At 47.3% G+C, this 20,000-nt stretch overlaps 1 protein-coding gene across 4 annotated transcripts in view; it reads left to right on the top strand.

Annotated features, from left to right (window-relative positions):
* Window positions 1-20,000, top strand: part of LOC306937797 (RNA-binding motif, single-stranded-interacting protein 3-like) — a 572,911-nt gene that overhangs the window by 305,522 nt on the left and 247,389 nt on the right. For all 4 annotated transcript variants that reach the window (XM_079521750.1, XM_079521751.1, XM_079521749.1 and 1 more), the window contains one exon: window positions 1,900-1,958. In XM_079521750.1, the coding sequence (XP_079377876.1) occupies window positions 1,900-1,958 (59 nt within the window). The remainder of the gene's footprint in view (window positions 1-1,899; window positions 1,959-20,000) is intronic.

Genomic DNA, 20,000 nt, shown 5'->3' with positions numbered 1-20,000 from the left:
AACTGCCTGTTGTGCCGCACTGGATTATGGATCCCTGCTGTTGCGACAATTGCCTGTTTATCTGCCTAGAACAGACAATACACTGATTGGTGTGTATCAATACAATAGGGGTGTGTGTGTGTGTGTGTGTGTGTGTGTGTGTGTGTGTGTGTGTGTGTGTGTGTGTGTGTGTGTGTGTGTGTGTGTGTGTGTGTGTGTGTGTGTGTGTGTGTGTGTGTGTGTGTGTGTGTGTGTGTGTGTGTGTGTGTGTGTGTGTGTGTGTGTGTGTGTGTGCGCGCGTGTGTTTGTGCGTACGCTCACACGCGTTGGTGTGTGTGCTTGCTTGCGTGCGTGCGTGCAACCGTGCGTGCGTGTGCGCGCGATTCTGTATCTATGTTTGCGGATGTGCAAATTATGTATGATGACTGTGTGTGTGCATGTGTGCGGGTGTGCAAATTATGATGACTGTGTGTGTGTGCTTGCGTGTGTGTGTGCTTGTGTGCATGTGTGCGGGCGTGCAAGTTATGATGACTGTGTGTGTGCATGTGTGCGGGCGTGCAAATTATGATGACTGTGTGCGTGCGTGTGTGCGGGCGTGCAAATCATGATGACTGTGTGTGCATGTGCGCTGCGTGCATGCGTGTGCTTTAAGCTGGTAGTTTTCCTCTCAGAGGCTCATCAGTTCATCTCCTCCACCGTGTGCAGTAAATAGCATCTCCGTGCAGCGCGTTGAGAAATGGCACAATTATCCCCCGCTGCTGAAATATGGGCCAGGATGCAGTATGTGCGTGCACTGCGCGCGCACAGCGCGCGCAGTGCACGCACATACTGAGCTTCAGTATACCTCCTCCTCTCACATGCACAGACTCTGGCACGCGTACGACCGTACGTGCACTACAAGCCGCATAGAGCCGTGCATGGCGTGCACACTCCTGCAAAGTGCGCTTCGCTTTGCGACGCGTACAAGCTCATGAGAATCATGTTTATACGCATGTACACGCAGAGGTGCACCGGGCACACTTGCACGAACACATACACTCACACACACATGCACACGCATGTGCACACGCACACACAGAATGATGCCGCAGTAGCGCCCCAGTAACACATAGTGTGTGATTAATCCAGAGCCTGCTTTGGAAGCAGCCCTTTGCTAATGGTTGCTCCCCTCGCACTGTAAATGAATGGTGAAAAGGTTATCCGAAAAGCGGTCACACACACTGCAGGGACCTGTTATTTACCACATTATGGCAGCGACACACACACACACACACACGCACACACGCACACACACACGAACATGTGGTTTTGGCGGTTTTGTGATCCCGCTGAGACAAATAGCCTAACATGTCTTTCTTCATTACTAGAGCACAACACCAATTAGCCACATTAACCCTGGTGTCAATATATTGGGCACAAAAGAAAGTCATAAATACTGTAGCTAAAACAGTGTTGGTTAAAGTCTTTTCAAACGTCTATGGGAAAAATAAATTCTCTCCCGGGCCTCTCGTCGTTCTGAAAGGGAGCAGGACTCTATATACATTTTCCTTCAATAACTATTAACTAACCTTTATCGATTTTGACAGTGTGGTTCTCTGACTAGTCAAAGTAGTCTGCAACATAAGTGACCTCAAAGCGTGTATTTGTGTTGCCTTTGGGCCTCTGGAAATGTTTAGTGGGTCGTGCAAATGTCAAGGGGGCCTAACGTTGATTTGAAGCTGGCCATACAAGTGATGTTATTAACCTCAAGGGATTTCACTTTCCAACGGCTTTTTGACATTTGGGCCACTTTGCAAATTGCCGGGTTTTGCAACCAAACAGTGAGATTATGGAAAACGAGGCACACACGGCCTACAGTATATGTTGTTATATGACGAACGTGCAGCTAAAATGCCCTTTTCTTTTCTCTTCTGTTTACAGGTATGGAAAAATAGTGTCAACCAAGGCCATTCTGGATAAGAACACAAACCAGTGCAAAGGTATGTGAGTGATATATATCTCTGTCCTCAGTGACCGTACGTCCCTCTCAAGGCGTGGCGCCCAGTCCCAGCGTTAGGTGATCACACCAGCAGCTGGCGTCATCAATCAACGATTTAGTGAGAAAAGGCTGTGTGAACAACCTGCTGTATGTTAGGATGCTATACTGACCTCCCCTTCCTCTCCTGACATCCAGAGGAGAGTGTGTGTGTGCGTGCGTGTGTGCGTGCGTGCGTGCGTGCGTGCGTGCGTGCGTGCGTGCGTGCGTGCGTGCGTGCGTGCAATGGCCTCATTATAGTCCATGTAGTTAAACAGTGTGCTTAGTGGTGAAGACATTAGGGGCTCATTCTCACAGTGTTTGCATGAGGAACTGCGGATGCAGGAAGTCATTTGCGTGGGTCGCGCATCATGGTTGGATAACTACAAGACTTAACTAGACTAACTGTCAGGGTCGGACAAACATGAATTACTAGTTGTGTCACTCACTGGACTCCTTTATTGCAAATGCATTTCTCCTCTGGTGCTGCTAATGGAACGGACCGGCTTGAGTGCCTGAGAGTGTGTTTTAGAGAGAGATGGAGATTGCCATAGTGTTCGAGGGAGGGTGTGTGTGTGTGTGTGTGTGTGTGTGTGTGTGTGTGTGTGTGTGTGTGTGTGTGTGTGTGTGTGTGTGTGTGTGTGTGTGTGTGTGTGTGTGTGTGTGTGTGTGTGTGTGTGTGTGTGTGTGTGTGTGTGTGTGTGTGTGTGTGTGTGTGTGTGTGTGTGTGTGGCGTGTGTGTGCGTGAGAGACAGAGAGCAGGAGTATAGTGAGAGAAGAAAAAAAAGATTAGTCTTGTACTTGCCCCGAGGTGTCTGAGAACGCTGTTTAAGACCTATTGAAGTTTCCATCAATACTTTTAATTGCTTTCCGAGGCTTCCCGGGGTTCCAGAGAGCGGCGTCTCAAGGTGAGGCGCTCCCTCCTTAACCTGCCCCCCCTCCCCCCACACACCTCCATCGATCCTGATCCTGTCAGCCAGCGCTGGGGTCCAAAATGTCCAAGGAAGAGGAGAGCCTTCCTCATTTCATCGCTCTGAAAAAAGCATCCCGATTGGCTCGGACCATTGTGTGGCGAGGCTGGGGGGGGGGGGGGGGGGGGGGGGGGGGCGTGGGGGCAAGACCCTGGCGCTTGTTAGTGGAACGGATGGATGGACCTCGGGGGGGGTCACTGAGTGGATGAAAGAACAGTTAGAACACTAAGAAAAGAGGGAGAGAGAGAGAGAGAGAATGGAGGGGAGGTGGGGACGGAGAGAGTGAGGTAGACCTATAGATGCAGGGCTAAAGCAGAGGGGATGTAGACCGGTGGTTCTCAAAGTGGTGTCCAGGGACCCCCAGGGGTCCTTCAGTGGGTTCCAGGGGGTCCCCGGATACATGATGGATAGTTAGGAATAGAAACCAAATGGACACTGATGTGAATGTAACTCTGAGACGGGCCCACTTGTTTCCATTTGTACATCATGCATCATCTCATACTGGCCAATCAGAATGCCTGTTGCCACAAATGTATGTCATATTTGGCGGACATTTGACCTAATTTCTCCTTTCATTGTCGATGGAAAATATGTGACGTGTGGTGACAAGATGACGTACATTTTCCTTTCATTGTCAATGGCATTTAATGTTTGTGTTGCGGACATTTTGTGGGGACAAAAGCTGTATATAGGAGGGGCTTGCGCCCCTCAAAAATGTTCTTTGAAAATGTTTGAATATGTTTTGGCTTTTTTGAGTGGCGCTAGCCCCTCCTATATGTCCAGCGTTGAGGGTTTATGTAAACACAAACATTGAATGCCATTGACAATGAATGGCCAGTTTCGAGTGTTTGTGTGTAAACACAAACATTGCATAAACACAAACAATGAAGACGAAGCTGAGGACGCAAATTGTGATTGGCCAGAATGAGATGATGTGTGATGATAAGATGATGATGATAAGAGCGCCCCTCACTTCACACGGGTGTGATTCTTTTTTAACACCACAAATCTTGAGAGACAAGAGTGGAGGAAAGAGACAGCTTGGACCATGCAGCCATGACAGTCCTCTCTCTCTCTCTCTCTCTCTCCCTCTCCCTCTCCCTCTCCCTCTCCCTCTCCCCCTCCCCCTCTCCCTCTCCCTCTCCCTCTCCCTCTCCCTCTCTCTCTCTCTCTGTCTCTCTCTCTGGGTCCATGCAGCTGTCAGGGCTGGGCCCTGAGTGCAGCTCCAACAGGCAGAGTGTAGCCCAGTGTGAGTGTAGCTGTTGTAAAGAGTGGGAGGCCATGATGTTTCCCACTACCTCACTCTCCTGGTATGCAGAGTCACTGTAGATGCCAAGACGCTGAGTATAAACGGCCCTGTTTTATGAGTGGAAATGATGGTCCTGCCCTGTACCCAGCGGGAGGGGGGGAGTAGAGGAGTTGTGCGCGTGTGTGTGTGTGTGTGTGTGTGTGTGTGAGTGTGTGTGTGTGTGTGTGTGTGTGTGTGTGTGTGTGTGTGCGTGCGTGCTGCATGCATGGTCTATTTATTTTGAAAATGGCCACTACGTCCCATGTTGAAATGATCAACTCACAAAATCACCCATTCATCAAAATTCAATTGAAAATTAATGTTCTTTTTTGAGCAGTGCAGCTGCTACATTGCTGAGCTTTGTCTGTCTGTGTGTGTGTGTGTGTGTGTGTGTGTGTGTGTGTGTGTGTGTGTGTGTGTGTGTGTGTGTGTGTGTGTGTGTGTGTGTGTGTGTGTGTGTGTGTGTGTGTGTGTGTGTGTGTGTGTGTGTGTGTGTGTGTGTGTGTGTCCGTGTCCGTCCGTCCGTCCGTCCGTATATGCGCCAAATCAGGCCCGCAAATGAATTATCTTTGGGATGATATTCAATTACTATTAGAACTGGCCCGCTGGTATATTGCACGCACCACCATATTACTACAAGTCCCACAATGCACTGCGAGTGCATTGGCGCGTATCGAGAGCCTGCAAGCGCAAGGCTGCGTCTTCACTATTCATCAGCAGCAGAAGCGTATGGCCTGTGGTCAACTCTCAGCTATACCCCTCTCCCCTGCAAAGGTGGACTCTGAAAACACTTGGGTTGGGAGGCAGAGTACATGTTCACAGATGTAAAGGGCAAACCTGTGTGTCTCCTGGTAGGAGACAGTGCGGCTGTAATGAAAGAATTCAACCAAAAAAGACATTATGATGACAAATTCATGTAGCTGATTTGATTTACTTTCTCATTTTACTATATGAAAGCAGTGATTGGTGAGGATAGAGCAGCACACTGAGCTTTAATAATGCATTTTCAGTTTTTAATGCATGCAGTTTCATTTTTGCATTTTGTGAAACAGTTTCAGGTTGAGCTACATATGCTGGTATGTGAACACCAGGCACATGTCCACGTGTATGTACATATACTGTATGTACTGCATGTATTGCATCATTTTCAGTATACTGACCGCAGTGGTCTGGGATTGTGAGTTTGCCTTCAGGCTTTAAGCTTGTAGCGTCAGGTTTTTCCTATATGACAACATGTCAGTGCACACTGACTACTTATTGATTGATGTGTTCACTGTTCAAATAATTGACAGCCTGACACTCTGGTTGCACTGTCATGATGTAAAATGCCAGTCCTTTATATTACAGTGTGTCACTACTGTACACCCCCATTGCCCCGTGTGTTTTCAGTCACACACACACACACACAACCCTACGATACTGTCATTATAGAGGTGGCATACCCGGCCGAAACCCTACGGGACCCGGCGGTATACCCACACGTGCCAGGCGCATTTTTGAGGGGTACTAGCCCCTCCTAGGCCGAGCGAAATAATAGATTGGTCTCCCGTTGCCGACCGACTCTATTAAATATGCACGACCCAATTGATTTTATTGACATTTGGTGGGAAAAAAAGTCAGAATTCGACCGACCAAAAAGGTATTTGATCACTAATATTCTCTTTGGTGAGACCACCTGTCGCGCAAAGTCAAAATAAAGTTTTCTTTCATCTAAAATATCACGTGCGCAAATGTTTTAGATTGCGTCATCGCGAGGAGACGCACAACATGGCCCTGTATGCCCAGCTTTGACTGTTGACTCTTTGACTGTTGACTCGTAATGCGTCGCCTCGCAACGCATTGTGAGCTTGTAGATCGGCTATTTTCAAGTGGCCGAAATGTATATGCTGAAGTGGTTAATGTATGTTTTGTAGTAATAATCAAAATCTACAATGTAAACTAGTAACTAAAGTTTTCAAATAAATGTCGGGGAGTAAAAGTATACAATCTTTGGATGTGAGATCTAGTGGAGTAGAAGTAAATGTGTTGGAAATTGGAAATACTCAAGTAAAGTACAAATATCTCAAGATTGTACTCAAGTACAGTAGTTAAGTAAATGTACTTAGTTGCTTTCCACCATTGCTTTCTCTAGTTTGTTGGGCCGTATTCAGGCTGATGTACAGTAGCTGTTGGATCCACTGATGGTCGTTGTTATGCTGTTTATGTGCTTTGGCCGCCATGTCACTCAAGTGCTTTCACGCCAATAAAGCTCACTCATTGGACTGACCTTAATTGAATTGATGGAACATTTAGAGAGAGAGAGAGAGAGAGAGAGGTGGAATAGAGCTACTGAACTGTAAGCGTGGGAGTAAAACTGCTGCGTTGTGGAAAAGGCAAATAACGCAGTTCAGGTGTTAGTAGTGTCTAGAGTGCACGCAACAACAAAGGTATGACGCCCACGCACGCACGCACGCACGCACGCACGCACGCACGCACGCACGCACGCACGCACGCACGCACGCACGCACGCACGCACACACACTGTCCCATCCATCTGCCTGAGGAGCACTAGGTTCCTGTTGCAGTAGCCATCTATCAATCCTATACTAGCATCACAGCCTCTCCTCTCCTCTCCTCTCCTCTCCTCTCCTCTCCTCTCCTCTCCTCTCCTCTCCTCTCCTCTCGTAAGATAGACAGCACAGGAAGACAGAGATTGGGTAGAGAAAGCCCCATAACTGGGTGGTTTTGCCCTGCCGTGCCGTGCCCGCGGCCAGGGCAGCGGAGGCCAGGGCAGCGGAGGACGTGCCCGCGGCCAGGGCAGCGGAGGCATTTTGAAACAAAGCAGAAAGTATAAATGAAGAGTTTTTTTTATCCTTTTGTAGTTTTGTAGGAGCCTGGAGGCAGAGGAAATGACCTCTGCAATTTAACGGACCTCCGCTGGCTCAGATAAGGTCCTGCCGCGCCCAGAGGTGCATGGAAAGTAACTAAGTACATTTACTTAAGTATACTGTACTTATGTACACTTTTGAGGATATATATGTACTTGACTTTTTCCAATTTCCAATACCTTTACCTCTAATCCACTACGTCTCATATCTAAATATTGTACTTTTACTCGAAAACTTTAGTTACTATAGTTACTTTGTAGATTTTGATTATTATTACAAAACATACATTAACCACTTCAGCCCTATATTGTATACATTTAAAAATAGCTGATCTACAAGTTCACAATGTGTCGCAATGCGATGCATTGTGAGCTTGTAGATCAGCTTTTTTCAAAAAAATAATTATAATTTAAAAGAATCCACATGAACTTTAAATGAGATGTTCTACACAATGACTACTTTTACGTTTGGTACTTTAAGTACATTTTACTTACCAATACTTTTCTACTTTTACTCAAGTCCATTTGGAATTCCGGACTTTTTACTTGTAACAGAGTATTTCTATATTTTTGCAGTCTTGATACTTTTACTTGAGTAAAAACATTTGAGTACTTTTTCCACCACTGAGATTGGCCAGGCCTCGCGCGCCAAAGCTCCACGCCGCCGCCCGCTGCACAGGATTGTGATTAGATTGGGGAAGATATGGTGGCGTCTATTCTCCTCGCAGTTTGTTTGTTTCTCTTACTCCGCCTTCCACTTTGGACGACGGCCGTGGAAACTCACACAGGACTCGTATTATTATTATTATGTTTTAACGCATCAAAGGGACATTTCACCGCTGGAAGAAACTCCAGTCACTCAATGTTATAGTATTTGTAGTAGATAACAGTAGCAGAATTTGAAATCCGTTGTTAGGTATGCCCTTAGGAATCTGGGCGTTTCATGACCAAATCTTTTGATACAGGCGTATTGACACATAGTTTTGACTGTTCAATATCGCTCACAGCCATTAATCTCCACAATTACGCAGCAACAACACCTCTCCTCATCCTGTCGTCCCTTCACAGTAAAGTGTCTGTCATTTACCTCCCAAGGCGGCACATTTTCCACAGGTTATTAACAGGAAATAGGTGTAACTTTAACATCGTGGGAGAGAGCAAGGCAGCGAGTGAGAGAGAGAGAGAGAGAGGGCCAAAGGTGGTGGGCAGTTGAATGACGTTGGGCGGTCAGTCGTAGCTTGGAGGCCCCCCTGAGGGTGGAGGCCCGTTTCAATTGATGGGTATGCCCATATATGATGAGGATATGGTCTAAAAGTGTGGAAAAAACATATTTTTCATTTAACTTTAATGGTTTAAAACGAAATAACATTTTAAAAGTAGGCCTATCTATCTTTTCTTTAATCAGGCTTTCGAAACATCACAGCTGTTGCATATTACGAGGCTGACTGGAGAGAGAGGATGTGTGAATTTCCTGTCGTGCGCAAATTAATACGAGTCAGCTTTGTGTTATTATTGTGACTGCAGTGTTTAAACATGTGATTTCATATATATATATATATATATATTACGCAATAATCCTGGATCTGGTTTGAGGAGAGGGAAAACAAAATGCTTTCAAGTGCGAGGTCACGCAAGTTCAGTAGAACAGCGTCAACACTTCAAAATTTACTGCAACATTTGTTTAACACCCTCGTCCTTCCATATGTAAATGTTTAGCCCTCGTTGTTCGCTGACAATCAGGAACCTTAATCCATCCTGTGCTGAAGCCACGTATTAACCCCGCACGGCACGGTGTGACTGAACCTCCAGACTGCTAGGATTGGAGGCGCGGCGCAGCAGTGCAGCCACGGAAGGCAATTAATGGAGAAACATCAGCCGTGTAACTTTCTATGAAGGCAGATTTATTAGCTGTACACGAACGGCTGCGCGGAATATATTGCACGACCCCCGAGCGTAAATAATCTATTGATGAACGAGGTCGACGAGGGCTGCTTCCCATTGTCTTGTGTGTGTGGAGAGAGAGAGAGAGAGAGAGAGAGAGCGGTGTTTGCAGCCATTATTGGTTTCTCATTAAGGGGGCCGAGATGTAAACATTAGTCAGTGTGTTGTACAGGAGTGCAGGCTCCGCCTCCTTCCAAAGTGAATTATGGGCTGGTCGACGCGCAGCTCAACTGAAGTGCGTCTAGCGGGGGGCCTCGTTCCAAAATATCTTCCACTTCCTGTTTGTGTGTGCGCATGCGTGTGTGTGTGTGTGTGCGTGTGTGTGTGCGTGTGTGACTGTGTGTGTTTCACTTTGCTCCTACACGGCTCATCCTTAAAGACTGCTCTGGGTATTGCTTTTCCCCAGAAGTGTGACTTTGTGTGAAACAGAGATTAGTCATAATATGCAAGGTACAGAAATGCCCCGGGGCTCAGGAGGTTCCTGCTCTGGGCCAATGAAGTGTCTTAGAGCGATACACTTATAACCCCTAACCATAGGCGTGGGCCAATGAAGTGTCTTAGAGCGATACACTTATAACCCCTAACTATAGGCGTGGGCCAATGAAGTGTCTTAGAGCGATACACTTATAACCCCTAACTATAGGCGTGGGCCAATGAAGTGTCTTAGAGCGATACACTTATAACCCCTAACTATAGGCGTGGGCCAATGAAGTGTCTTAGAGCGATACACTTATAACCCCTAACTATAGGCGTGGGCCAATGAAGTGTCTTAGAGCGATACACTTATAACCCCTAACTATGGGCGTGCGTTGGTGCCTTGCATGGTTTCTTTCGCCATCGCTGTGTGAATGCAAAAATGTGGCTAAATTTGACTGAGGGACTGCCATTGGATTTATTTTTTCATTTTCATTTTTTTTCACGTCATATGAAAGCAAGGAATCATAGCTTCAAATTGACATATTGGTTGTTCAGTTTTAGAGATACATTATGGCTTATGTCTTGCAGAAAACAGCGAGTTGAGAAAACAGGCTTGAAAGGTTCACTTCTGTGGACTCTAACCATAGCTACATGTCACATGGTTTCACCAAACATTTGCGTTTGATGGGCACATTTAGCCATGTTTAACCATGTGACTCCCATTGGAAAAGCATTGAGGCGGCCATCAAACCGACAGATCACAGAACATGCGTTTGATACGTGTGTATGAGGCCCCAGAGTTAGTGTCGTAGTGTCCTTGAGCAAGACGCTGAGCCTTGCATGGTTTCCTCTGACTTCGGTGTATATTATGCATACATGGGTGAATGTAATGCAAAAAACTATATGCAAAGCGCTTTGGATAAAAAGCGCTATATAAATGCACCGTTCACCATCGAGCTCAGCTAATAGATGAAACACTTCTTAAACGTGCCAATTCGGCAGACGTTAACTGCCCTCGATAAAAAATAAATGAGCGTTCAAGTATTTAGAGTACAACTCCTTGCAGCTGTTCTGAATTGATTCAAATGGATAAAAATAAAGCTAAGTTGCAGAGACCTGATCTCCATTTCAGAGGTGTAATTGTCGTCGCCGCTGCTGCTGTGTTCCCCCGGCACAGCTGCTGGCTTGTTACGCTTAATTTATGCTCACCAAAAACCTACAAGCTCACGACGCGTGGCACCGCAGCACCCTGTGAGCTTGTAGATCAACTATTTTCCGGCGTGCCACACACCGCCGCACGGCCGAGTGTAAATCAGGCATTAGTTTAATGCGAGGCCCCCCTCATGTGTTGGAAGAACGCGGTGAGGAGACATGGTTGAGACATGGTTTGAGACCTGAAGGGTGTTAATTACTTGTCAAGAGGCTGTTCAGATGAGACCCCGCAGGCTACAATCTGAAGATATCACACACGCGCACACACACACACACACACGCGCACACACACACCTGCACGTGTGCATGAATTGAGCGCATGAGACCAGTCACACACGCACACACAGACACACACACAACCACGCACGCACGCACGCACGCACGCACGCACGCACGCACGCACGCACGCACGCACACACACAAATAACCTTGGAAAGGTAGCTCGTCATTACACTGGCGGTTCCTATGAACTGCCCACAAGCAACAGGAGAGCAGGTGCACGCACGCACGCATGCATGCACGCACGCACGCACGCACGCACGCACGCACGCACGCACGCACGCACGCACGCACGCACGCACGCACGCACGCACGCACGCACGCACGCACGCACGCACACAATTTAATTCTGGTGGGTTGGTTGGAGCATGGCTATATAGTATGGGCTGGGCAGCGTGTGTTTCGTGCAGTGTGGTGTACGTGTGTGACCGTGATGTGTGTGTTGGGAGAAGGGGCGGGGGGGGGGGGGGGGGGGGGGGTGGGTGCCCATAGGGTGTTGTGTGTCCTCCAGGTTTGTGGCCATTCACTTGTAATGAGCAGAGGTATAATGTCACCAACGACCCACACCGGGCGAGCAGAGGACAGGGTAAATATTTGAACAGGGTTAGGATCAATGGCAACCAGAGAGAGAGAGAGGCGGACACAGACAGAGTCACAGAGAGACAGAAAGGAATCTCCTTGTGGACTAAGGAATACAGACAATTACAATATACAGACAAGGACAAAGTGTCCCGTGTGTGTGCGTGCACTTGTGTGTGTATGTGTGTGTGCGGTCATGAGTGCGTGCGTGTCCAGCATATGTTATTCATTCATGAGGCCGTCGACCTGCCCCCCACGCACGCACGCACGCACGCACGCACGCACGCACGCACGCACGCACGCACGCACGCACGCACGCACGCACGCACACACACACACACACACACACACACACACACACACACACACACACACACACACACACACACACACACACACACACACACACACACACACACACACACACACACACACACACACACACACACACCGCAAGCCATAGCGATCGTTCCCTCTTCGTGGCAATTATGATTGATTACCTTCCTCGGCTAATCAAGGGTGCGATCATTAGTCAGAGGGGGGCGAACGAGGCCTCTCTCTCCGCGGCCAGCGGTCCTGCATGGCCGCGGGCTCTCTGGGGGATAAGAGATGACTGGAGCCACGCCCCTTTCACCTCCCGCCCGGCGCCCTGGCCCGCATCCATCAGGCCACGGCCAGGGGGAACACCAACGTGTTGGGAAATAGGGCTTTAACCAAAAAGTCCACTTTTCAAAGAGTCGCCTGCAGTCGACTCCCATTAACCCATTTAGGACTGAGACCAGATTCTAAAAAATGTCCTATATGTTTCTATATCAGTGGTGCGCAAACTATTTTGTGTCAAGGACCCCAAAAATGATATGTAATTGGCCACCGACCCCAGTCTGAAATCTGGGATCTGAGGGATGAGTTAAAAACATTCGCTCTGAAAGAATATATATACACATTTTCACGATTTTTCAAAAATAGCAGAACTACAAGCTCGTAGCGTGGCACGCGCTACAATCTTGTAGATCTGCTATTTTTCAAATAGCTAAACATAATGCTAAAAACACCAAAAGGGGTTCACGTCATGAATGGGTTGAAAAAAATCATCTAATTATGAACTAAAAACTGTACGATTGTCACAGACAGAAGTGATTCTTTCTTCGTCCAACTGCGTCGGGAGTTCAGTCTCAGCCATTAATTAACAACCCCTGTTCAGCTGTGACTGTGATGTGCCGCTCTCCGTCGTAATGGCTGATTTTATATGCTTGCTGAAAATAGCTGATCTAAAAGCTCACAACGCGTCGCACTCGCGACGCGTTGTGAGCTTGTAGATCTGCTATTTTCAGCATGCAAACAAGTGTGACATTATTGTGTCTTTTCCTTATACTGGATACTCTTGTCCACTATAGTCCCTTCCCATAACATTTTAGTCCAGTTTTTATTTGTTGACGAAATTGTCATTATATTATAGTCTTAGTTTTTAGTCATCATGTAGCTTATATTCGTTTTCATGTAGTTTCCATGTAGTTTTCGTCAGTGACAAAAGGTATAATCTTTTTTTTGTCATATACAGCATTAGTCGACAAAATCAACACTGGTCTATACTTACTCAGCACGATCTTCTATGGCTGGCTGCCGGGGTGGGCCGGCTTGGCCCTCCCCCCTCCTCCCCTCCCCTCCCCCCCTGGCTATCTGCCCCTACACAGAGACAGCAGCGTATTGTTTGTAACGCTCTGTGACAAGGACACCGCCATACCTGCGGCGCAGGAGAGAGGATGACAAGAAATACAATAGAGCCGATAGCCTGCCTGGGCCCCGAGACCGACGCCCGCGCCCAGCTATAAATCCATGTTGCAGGGGGTTGATAAGTTAATTGCCTGTACTGCTATCTCCCCGCCAGTGTCTACTATAAAAGGGCTCTCCGCGAGAGTTATTTTGCAACAAATGGCCATTGTCTGCGGTCACCAAGACGCGCTGGGTGACACACTGCATGGGGGACAAGGTAAATGAGGGTTCTTCATTGCTGACTGCTTCGAGGAGTTGTTTTGTGTGTGTGTGTGTGTGTGTGTGTGTGTGTGTGTGTGTGTGTGTGTGTGTGTGTGCGTGTGCGTGTGCGTGCGTGTGTGTGTGCGTGTGCGTGTGCGTGCATGTCTGTGCACGCGCACACGTGCATGCGCACACGTGCATGCATGAGTGTGCATATCCACAAATATATCTATGAAATTATTCTTATATGAGAGCATTTACAATCCTGTGTGAGTGTGTGCTTGCATGCGTGCGTGTATATGTTTGCATTCTCAAGCATATCTAGAGAAGTATATACATATGAAGCGCGTGTTAATTATGTGTACGTGTGTGCGCGTGTGTGTGTGCGTGCGTGTGCGCGCGTGTACGTGTGTGTGTGTATGTTGCTTGGTTGCGTAGCTGTCGTAGCATGGTGGGATCATGTGGACGCAGAGGGCGTTATTAGCCTTGGGAAGGAAGGAAGGAAGGAAGCGGTGCAGTTGAAGCCGTCAGTTCTCCATGGCCGCTGATACTCTGAAGGCACTCATGTGGTCAGGGGGGTCTCCACCACAAAGCTAACATTTTCATACACGACATTAGCAAAATATGCCTTGCAGATGTTCCCCCGCGTGCGTACGTACATAACACTTCCCTCGACGGAAAGATACACTCATGCTCCTCCTCACACACAAGCGCGCACACACACACACACACACACACACACACACACACACACACACACACACACACACACATACACACACACACATACGCAAGCTTACACACAAGCACTACATACATTACACGCCCACCCACATAGCTACACACAACTTGCATGCCAAAACACTCCTCCTCACAAAAACACACACGTGCACGCTCGCGCCGCTTCTTGGAACCACGGAATGTATCAGCAGTCAAACCCCGCTGGTGAATCAGGAGGAATGGAGGGAGGAGGAGGAATGCGAGTCCAAGCGAGGATGCTCTCCTCGTGGGTTTGGAGCTCGACCAAGCCGGCCTGGGCTTGGCTGCAGCCGTGCTTGTAGATGCCATCTCGCTATTTAAAACTCCTGCATGCGCGCGCGCACACCGCCCTCCCCCTGTTTATACAGCTCGCCCACAGCCGCCCTGAAACCGCTGCCCACCCTCGCCCGGCGGGCACACCATGCATGCAGCGCACCGCCCCAGATGGACCAAAACACATCTATAAGTGTAATCCCTGTAAAACAGTGGTTTTCAACCAGTGGTCCTTGAGGGGGTTCCATGTGGTCCCCAGCTAAATGATGGAGAGTTACGGGTCCATTTGGTTTCATTTTACGCTCTCAAGAGTACATAATTTCCTCTGAAAAGTCCTAGTAGTACCAAATATTAGTAAGGTTGAAATCTCTTTTTTGCAAGTAGAAATATATCCGGGTCTTGCAGGGTTAAACATCTGCATTACTTAATTTACAAGAAGTCTATACGCAATTAGAGAATGTAGAAGAATTGTCATTTCAAGAAGAAATGTTATCAACGTTTTGCCTGTCAGGACAACTCAAGAATGGATGGAATATATTGAATATAAAATGAGCAATATATTTATTATGGTTTGGCGATGAATTGGATCTGCTTTTTAGGTACTCAGATCAAGCGCATCAGTCCCAACTGAACTCTGAATCCCCCGTACCTAAACAGCAGATCCAAAACGACAGGTGGAAGCTGGGGTGGAGGAGGGTGAGCAGCAAAGGTTTAGGCAGACAGCAGCACAGCAGAATCAGTGTACAGCAGCAAGCAGGCAGGATGAGCAGTGCAAACTTCCAGTTTAAATAGCCGGTATGAAGATGGAATGGGTGTGTGATTGGATGAAGTGAATCATGTGAACGTGATGCTGAGGCGACCCAACTGCACTGAGGTTTCCTGACTTGCTCTGCGCATGTCTGTGACAGGCGCACCGCTGATTTATCTCTCCTAATGGTACCAACATCAATACAGCATGGAATTGTGGACGAACTCTTATCCAACAAAATTTTGGGTCTGAGAGGCTAAAAGTCAGTCAAATGCAGAATAAATAATGCATTTGAGCATTAAATTCCAGTTCTGACTTTGAATGCTGTAGATAAGCAACTGACAAGTCTTTAATTCATTTTATGTTTGACTAAAATGAGAAAGATGTTTTTGAGCTGTCCCTGTTCTCCTTGGACTGGGTCACGTCACAACATTATCTTGGCTTTCGGGCAGAAACCTCGTATCTCCATAATTCAACTTTTTATGATTTTATTAAATATAATTATTCACGTAAATGATTGCCCTACTTCATCCTATACAATACAAGAGTGTTGCACAGAAGTAGTGAAAATAGCCTGTCTACAAGTGTCATGCCCTTGTAGATAGTTTTGATATTTAATAATAATAAAAAACATTAGGAGCGGTTTTGGACGTACGGTGTGAGGTTTCCGCCGGACAGTGGCCATGTTATGTTTCCCGGCGTGCACGTATTTTCCCGTGCGCACTCTGTCCGCGAGAGAGTGAACGACATGGTAATCCGTCAGCGGGGGGATTATGCAGGCACAGGCGGCGCGCAGGCAGGCAGACTTATTTCCTTTATGACCTCAGAGATTGATTAAACAGTAGCGCGCAGCGCCGATCCTAATGTCACGACTGTCCTCCAGCCACTCTGGTACGTGCGTGCGCAGGGCTGGGTAATTCCACATGGCAGAGAGAGAGAGAGATGCGGTGGAAAGTGACTAAGTACATTTACTCAAGTGCTGTACTTAAGTACAATTCTGAGGTATTTGTACTTGAGTATTTTTGAAAACATACATTATAATTTTTTTTGTTAGACCCCCAGTGCTCTGGGCGCTGGGGGTGTGTTCTCTCCTCCGCGTCATCAGTGCTCATACCCGAGGCGGGGTTGGCGAAAGGGCCTTTCTGTGTGGAGTTTGCATGTTCTCCCCGTGTCCCCTAGGGTAGGTACCCTCACAAAAAACACACAGTAATCCTGGTCTCTACCCTGTATAGAGCCCAGGATTACATTAGATTGACACTGGGTGAAAAAAATGGGTTACAAAATCGTGGGATAAAATTTAAGAGCTAAACATTGTATTTAAAGTACAGTACTTAAATGTACTTAGTTACTTTCCACCATTGCATGTGGCCATATGAGACTGAGTCATATCGGATGTGTCTGCAGCTTCAACTAGCTGCCTGCTGTTGGCCAGGCAGGACTGCTATTGGCTGCTGTTGGCCCCGCTGGACTGCTATTGGCTGCTGTTGGCCCGTCTGGGCTGCTGTTGGCCAGGCTGGACTGCTATTGGCTGCTGATGGCCCGTCTGGACTGCTATTGGCTGCTGTTGGCCAGGCTGGACTGCTATTGGCTGCTGTTGGCCCGGCTGGACTGCTATTGGCTGCTGATGGCCCGTCTGGACTGCTATTGGCTCACAGAGACGCAGCAGTGCACTGTAGCTTTAACCTTCACAATCTTCATCCAGCCAACTTTAATCCATGTATTCCTTTATAATGGTAGTTCTTCATCGTCGACGCATCGTTTCCTGCTTTTAGTATTTCCCCTCGTTATACTTCCCCCTGGAACGTTTTGAGTTTTATTCGGGGAAAGTGTTTTTTACGTCCGTCCTTGATGATGTGATGTGATTATACTGTAACTCCCATTCATTCTAATAATAGTAATAATCATACCTCAGATTTATGTACTATACTCAAAGTCAATTTACATGGGGAATAAATAGAGAGAAATAACTTTATACTGTAGGTCAAAGAATATAATAAAATGTATAAAACTAAAAACATCAAAAACAACGGGATGGGGGGAGTGGGGGTGGTTAGCTGGGGATTCTGAAGAAGTGGGTATTGAGAGCGGTTTTGAAGGATGCGAGGGTCGGGGGCCTCTTGATGTGGTTTTAGGGAGTGCATTCCACAGCGCTGAAAATGCCCCGTTTACCCCATTCAGGTTCCACTTTGGTTCTGGGGATTTCCAGGAGGAGCCAAGTTGCCGATCGAGGGCCTTGTACTGTATAGGTGCATGGGGAGGAGGAGTACCGAAGTCTGACGTGAATATCGGTAGAGGGCGCTAAGTCCACTGGTTCATGTACTTTTTATTTGCATTGTAATCCCCATAGGGAGATCACTCACCCTAACCTCCCACGGGGCAGCACACCAAAACCTAACCTTAACCCATGTCTAACCAATGACTAGTCTAAACTAAGTATGCACCCCTTTAGATCGCCTCATATAAGAACTGTGATTGAAAAATAATCAAATCATCCGGGCCGTTTCACTCATATGGATATGAAGAATCAACTGACTGAGAGAAAACGCTAATGTTACTGCTGCTGAATTAGTTACATTTTCGCTAGAAACAGAGCGTATCAAATATTGAGGGACTGACTGTCATATACGATACAGAGGCACCTCCCGGACAATATCGCAGAGACGGCTTGTTTATTTTTGGACCACAACGCTTATATGAGACGATTTTAAGATGACTCCATGTTATTCTCCATAGAGAAAAACTTCCATGAACCAGGGGATTAGTGACGTCAGGACTTTATGACGCTCTATTTTAATGTTGATTCTTTGTTTGAGCGAAGTCAGTGAAAGTGTTGGAGGATGGCAGAGATGTGGTCTTTATAGTGGGGTACTGGTGAGCAGCTGAGTTGCATTGGGGCCTTAAGGGGTGTCCGCGGGCTCATCAGTGTCAATCTGGGGGTCCTTGACATGAAAACCACTGGCCTATACAAAGTTCACTCCCAACATGCCTCTTTTCCTGCTTAGCTCGCCCAGACCTTTTTTTCCCCCCTTTGAAAACAACGCCTGCGGTCCCGAGGCTAGTCACCACCCAACCCAGTATAGCATTAATCATGATTATTCATTTGAAATGAATGTCTTACATTACTTTTTTTTGTAACCCTAACCCTAAAATGTGTCCGCGATCCACAAATGTGTCCCGACCCAGTGTTTGTGATCCACTGATCCTGCATGGCCCCCGTAAACCCTGGGGCTCCCTGAAGATAGACACTACATACCATGGAGAGATAAGGTCCTCATTAGCAGGCATCTATCAATGTATCAATCACTGTATCATTCATTCATTCACCCTCAAATTATGCTAATCCTAATTACGGCGGGGGGGGGGGGGGGGGGGGGGGATTACCATTCTTTATCGGCTAATAGTTGGGATTGTTTGGGATTTTTTTTCTCTCTCTCTCCCCCGACCATTTTCCCCTGGTATTTCCATTTTTCACATTTTCATAATTTTAGCTTTAATGATCCTATTTTCGCACGGCATATATACAATGGAGTAATAATGCCCTAAGTGTGACTAATGAATCAGTGACAAGTCACGGAGTATTATGCGACTGCATACGCCGGGTAAACAGTGTAATTGTTTACATCCTGGTGTGAGTCATCAAGGCGACTTCTGGAGCGTCTGGGCGCAACGCACGCACGCCGTGCACTGATTAATCGCCGTGGTTACACGTACATTAATGTTCGTGCATTTGCATGTATGAGCGTAATTATGGCTAATGGAGGAAATAGATGGACCACTCCGTGGAGAAATATGCATAACGCCGCCGTAATATGATTCCTATGACGCATATAGCACACTGGTAGTATATAGGCCTCCTACGGTGCATCCATCTCTCCTGCTGTCCTTCCCTGTATTACCCGTGTTAGCATTGCTTCCTGCAAGATCTTCACACACACCCACACTTTCTGATATGAACAATAAGGCCATCACACGGCTAGCACTTTCAATATCACATGAACACTGATCATCCCTCTGTATCGCTTTTTCAACGTCATGCCATCAGATGCAGAACCTAGCCACGGAAACATGTCCGTTTTAGTAGGAGTATTGTCCCCTCAGCCATCTCGGCATTATACAAACTGCCCCGGTTCGATCTGTATACAGTGGGGACCTCCTGTTTTCTGTATTGTTGCAAAACGAACATTAAAAGCACTCACTCACTCACTCACTCACTCACTCACTTGCACTCACTCACTCACTCACTCACTCACTCACTCACTTGCACTCACTCACTCACTCACTCACTCACTCACTCACTCACTCACTCACTCACTCACTCACTCACTCAAACAAACATGTATGCATACTACGCACGCACACACGCACGCTGCACGCACGCTGCACGCACACACGCACGCATGCACGCACACGGCAGAGCAAAGAGTTGGAAGCATTGCAGCTCCAGTGCTTTTACCCCGACAGGCCCTCTGTTCCAGTCAGAACAGGACATATGATATGGCAGCTCGTGTTCACTCTGTCTTCCTGCAGCAAGATGCTGCATGTGTGAGAGTGCATGTGTGCATGTGTGCGTGTGTGAGAGTGCATGTGTGCGTGTGCATGCAGTGCACACATCAAGGTCTGCAGGTGTGTCTGCGTCAGTGTTGACTTTGTCGACTAATACTACGACGAACAATGTTCGTCTCACTGACGAAAACAAAATGGAA

This window comes from Electrona antarctica (assembly GCF_951216825.1).
Source record: "Electrona antarctica genome assembly, chromosome: 15".
Lineage (NCBI taxonomy): Eukaryota > Metazoa > Chordata > Actinopteri > Myctophiformes > Myctophidae > Electrona > Electrona antarctica.
This window is presented reverse-complemented; position numbering and strand designations above follow the sequence as displayed.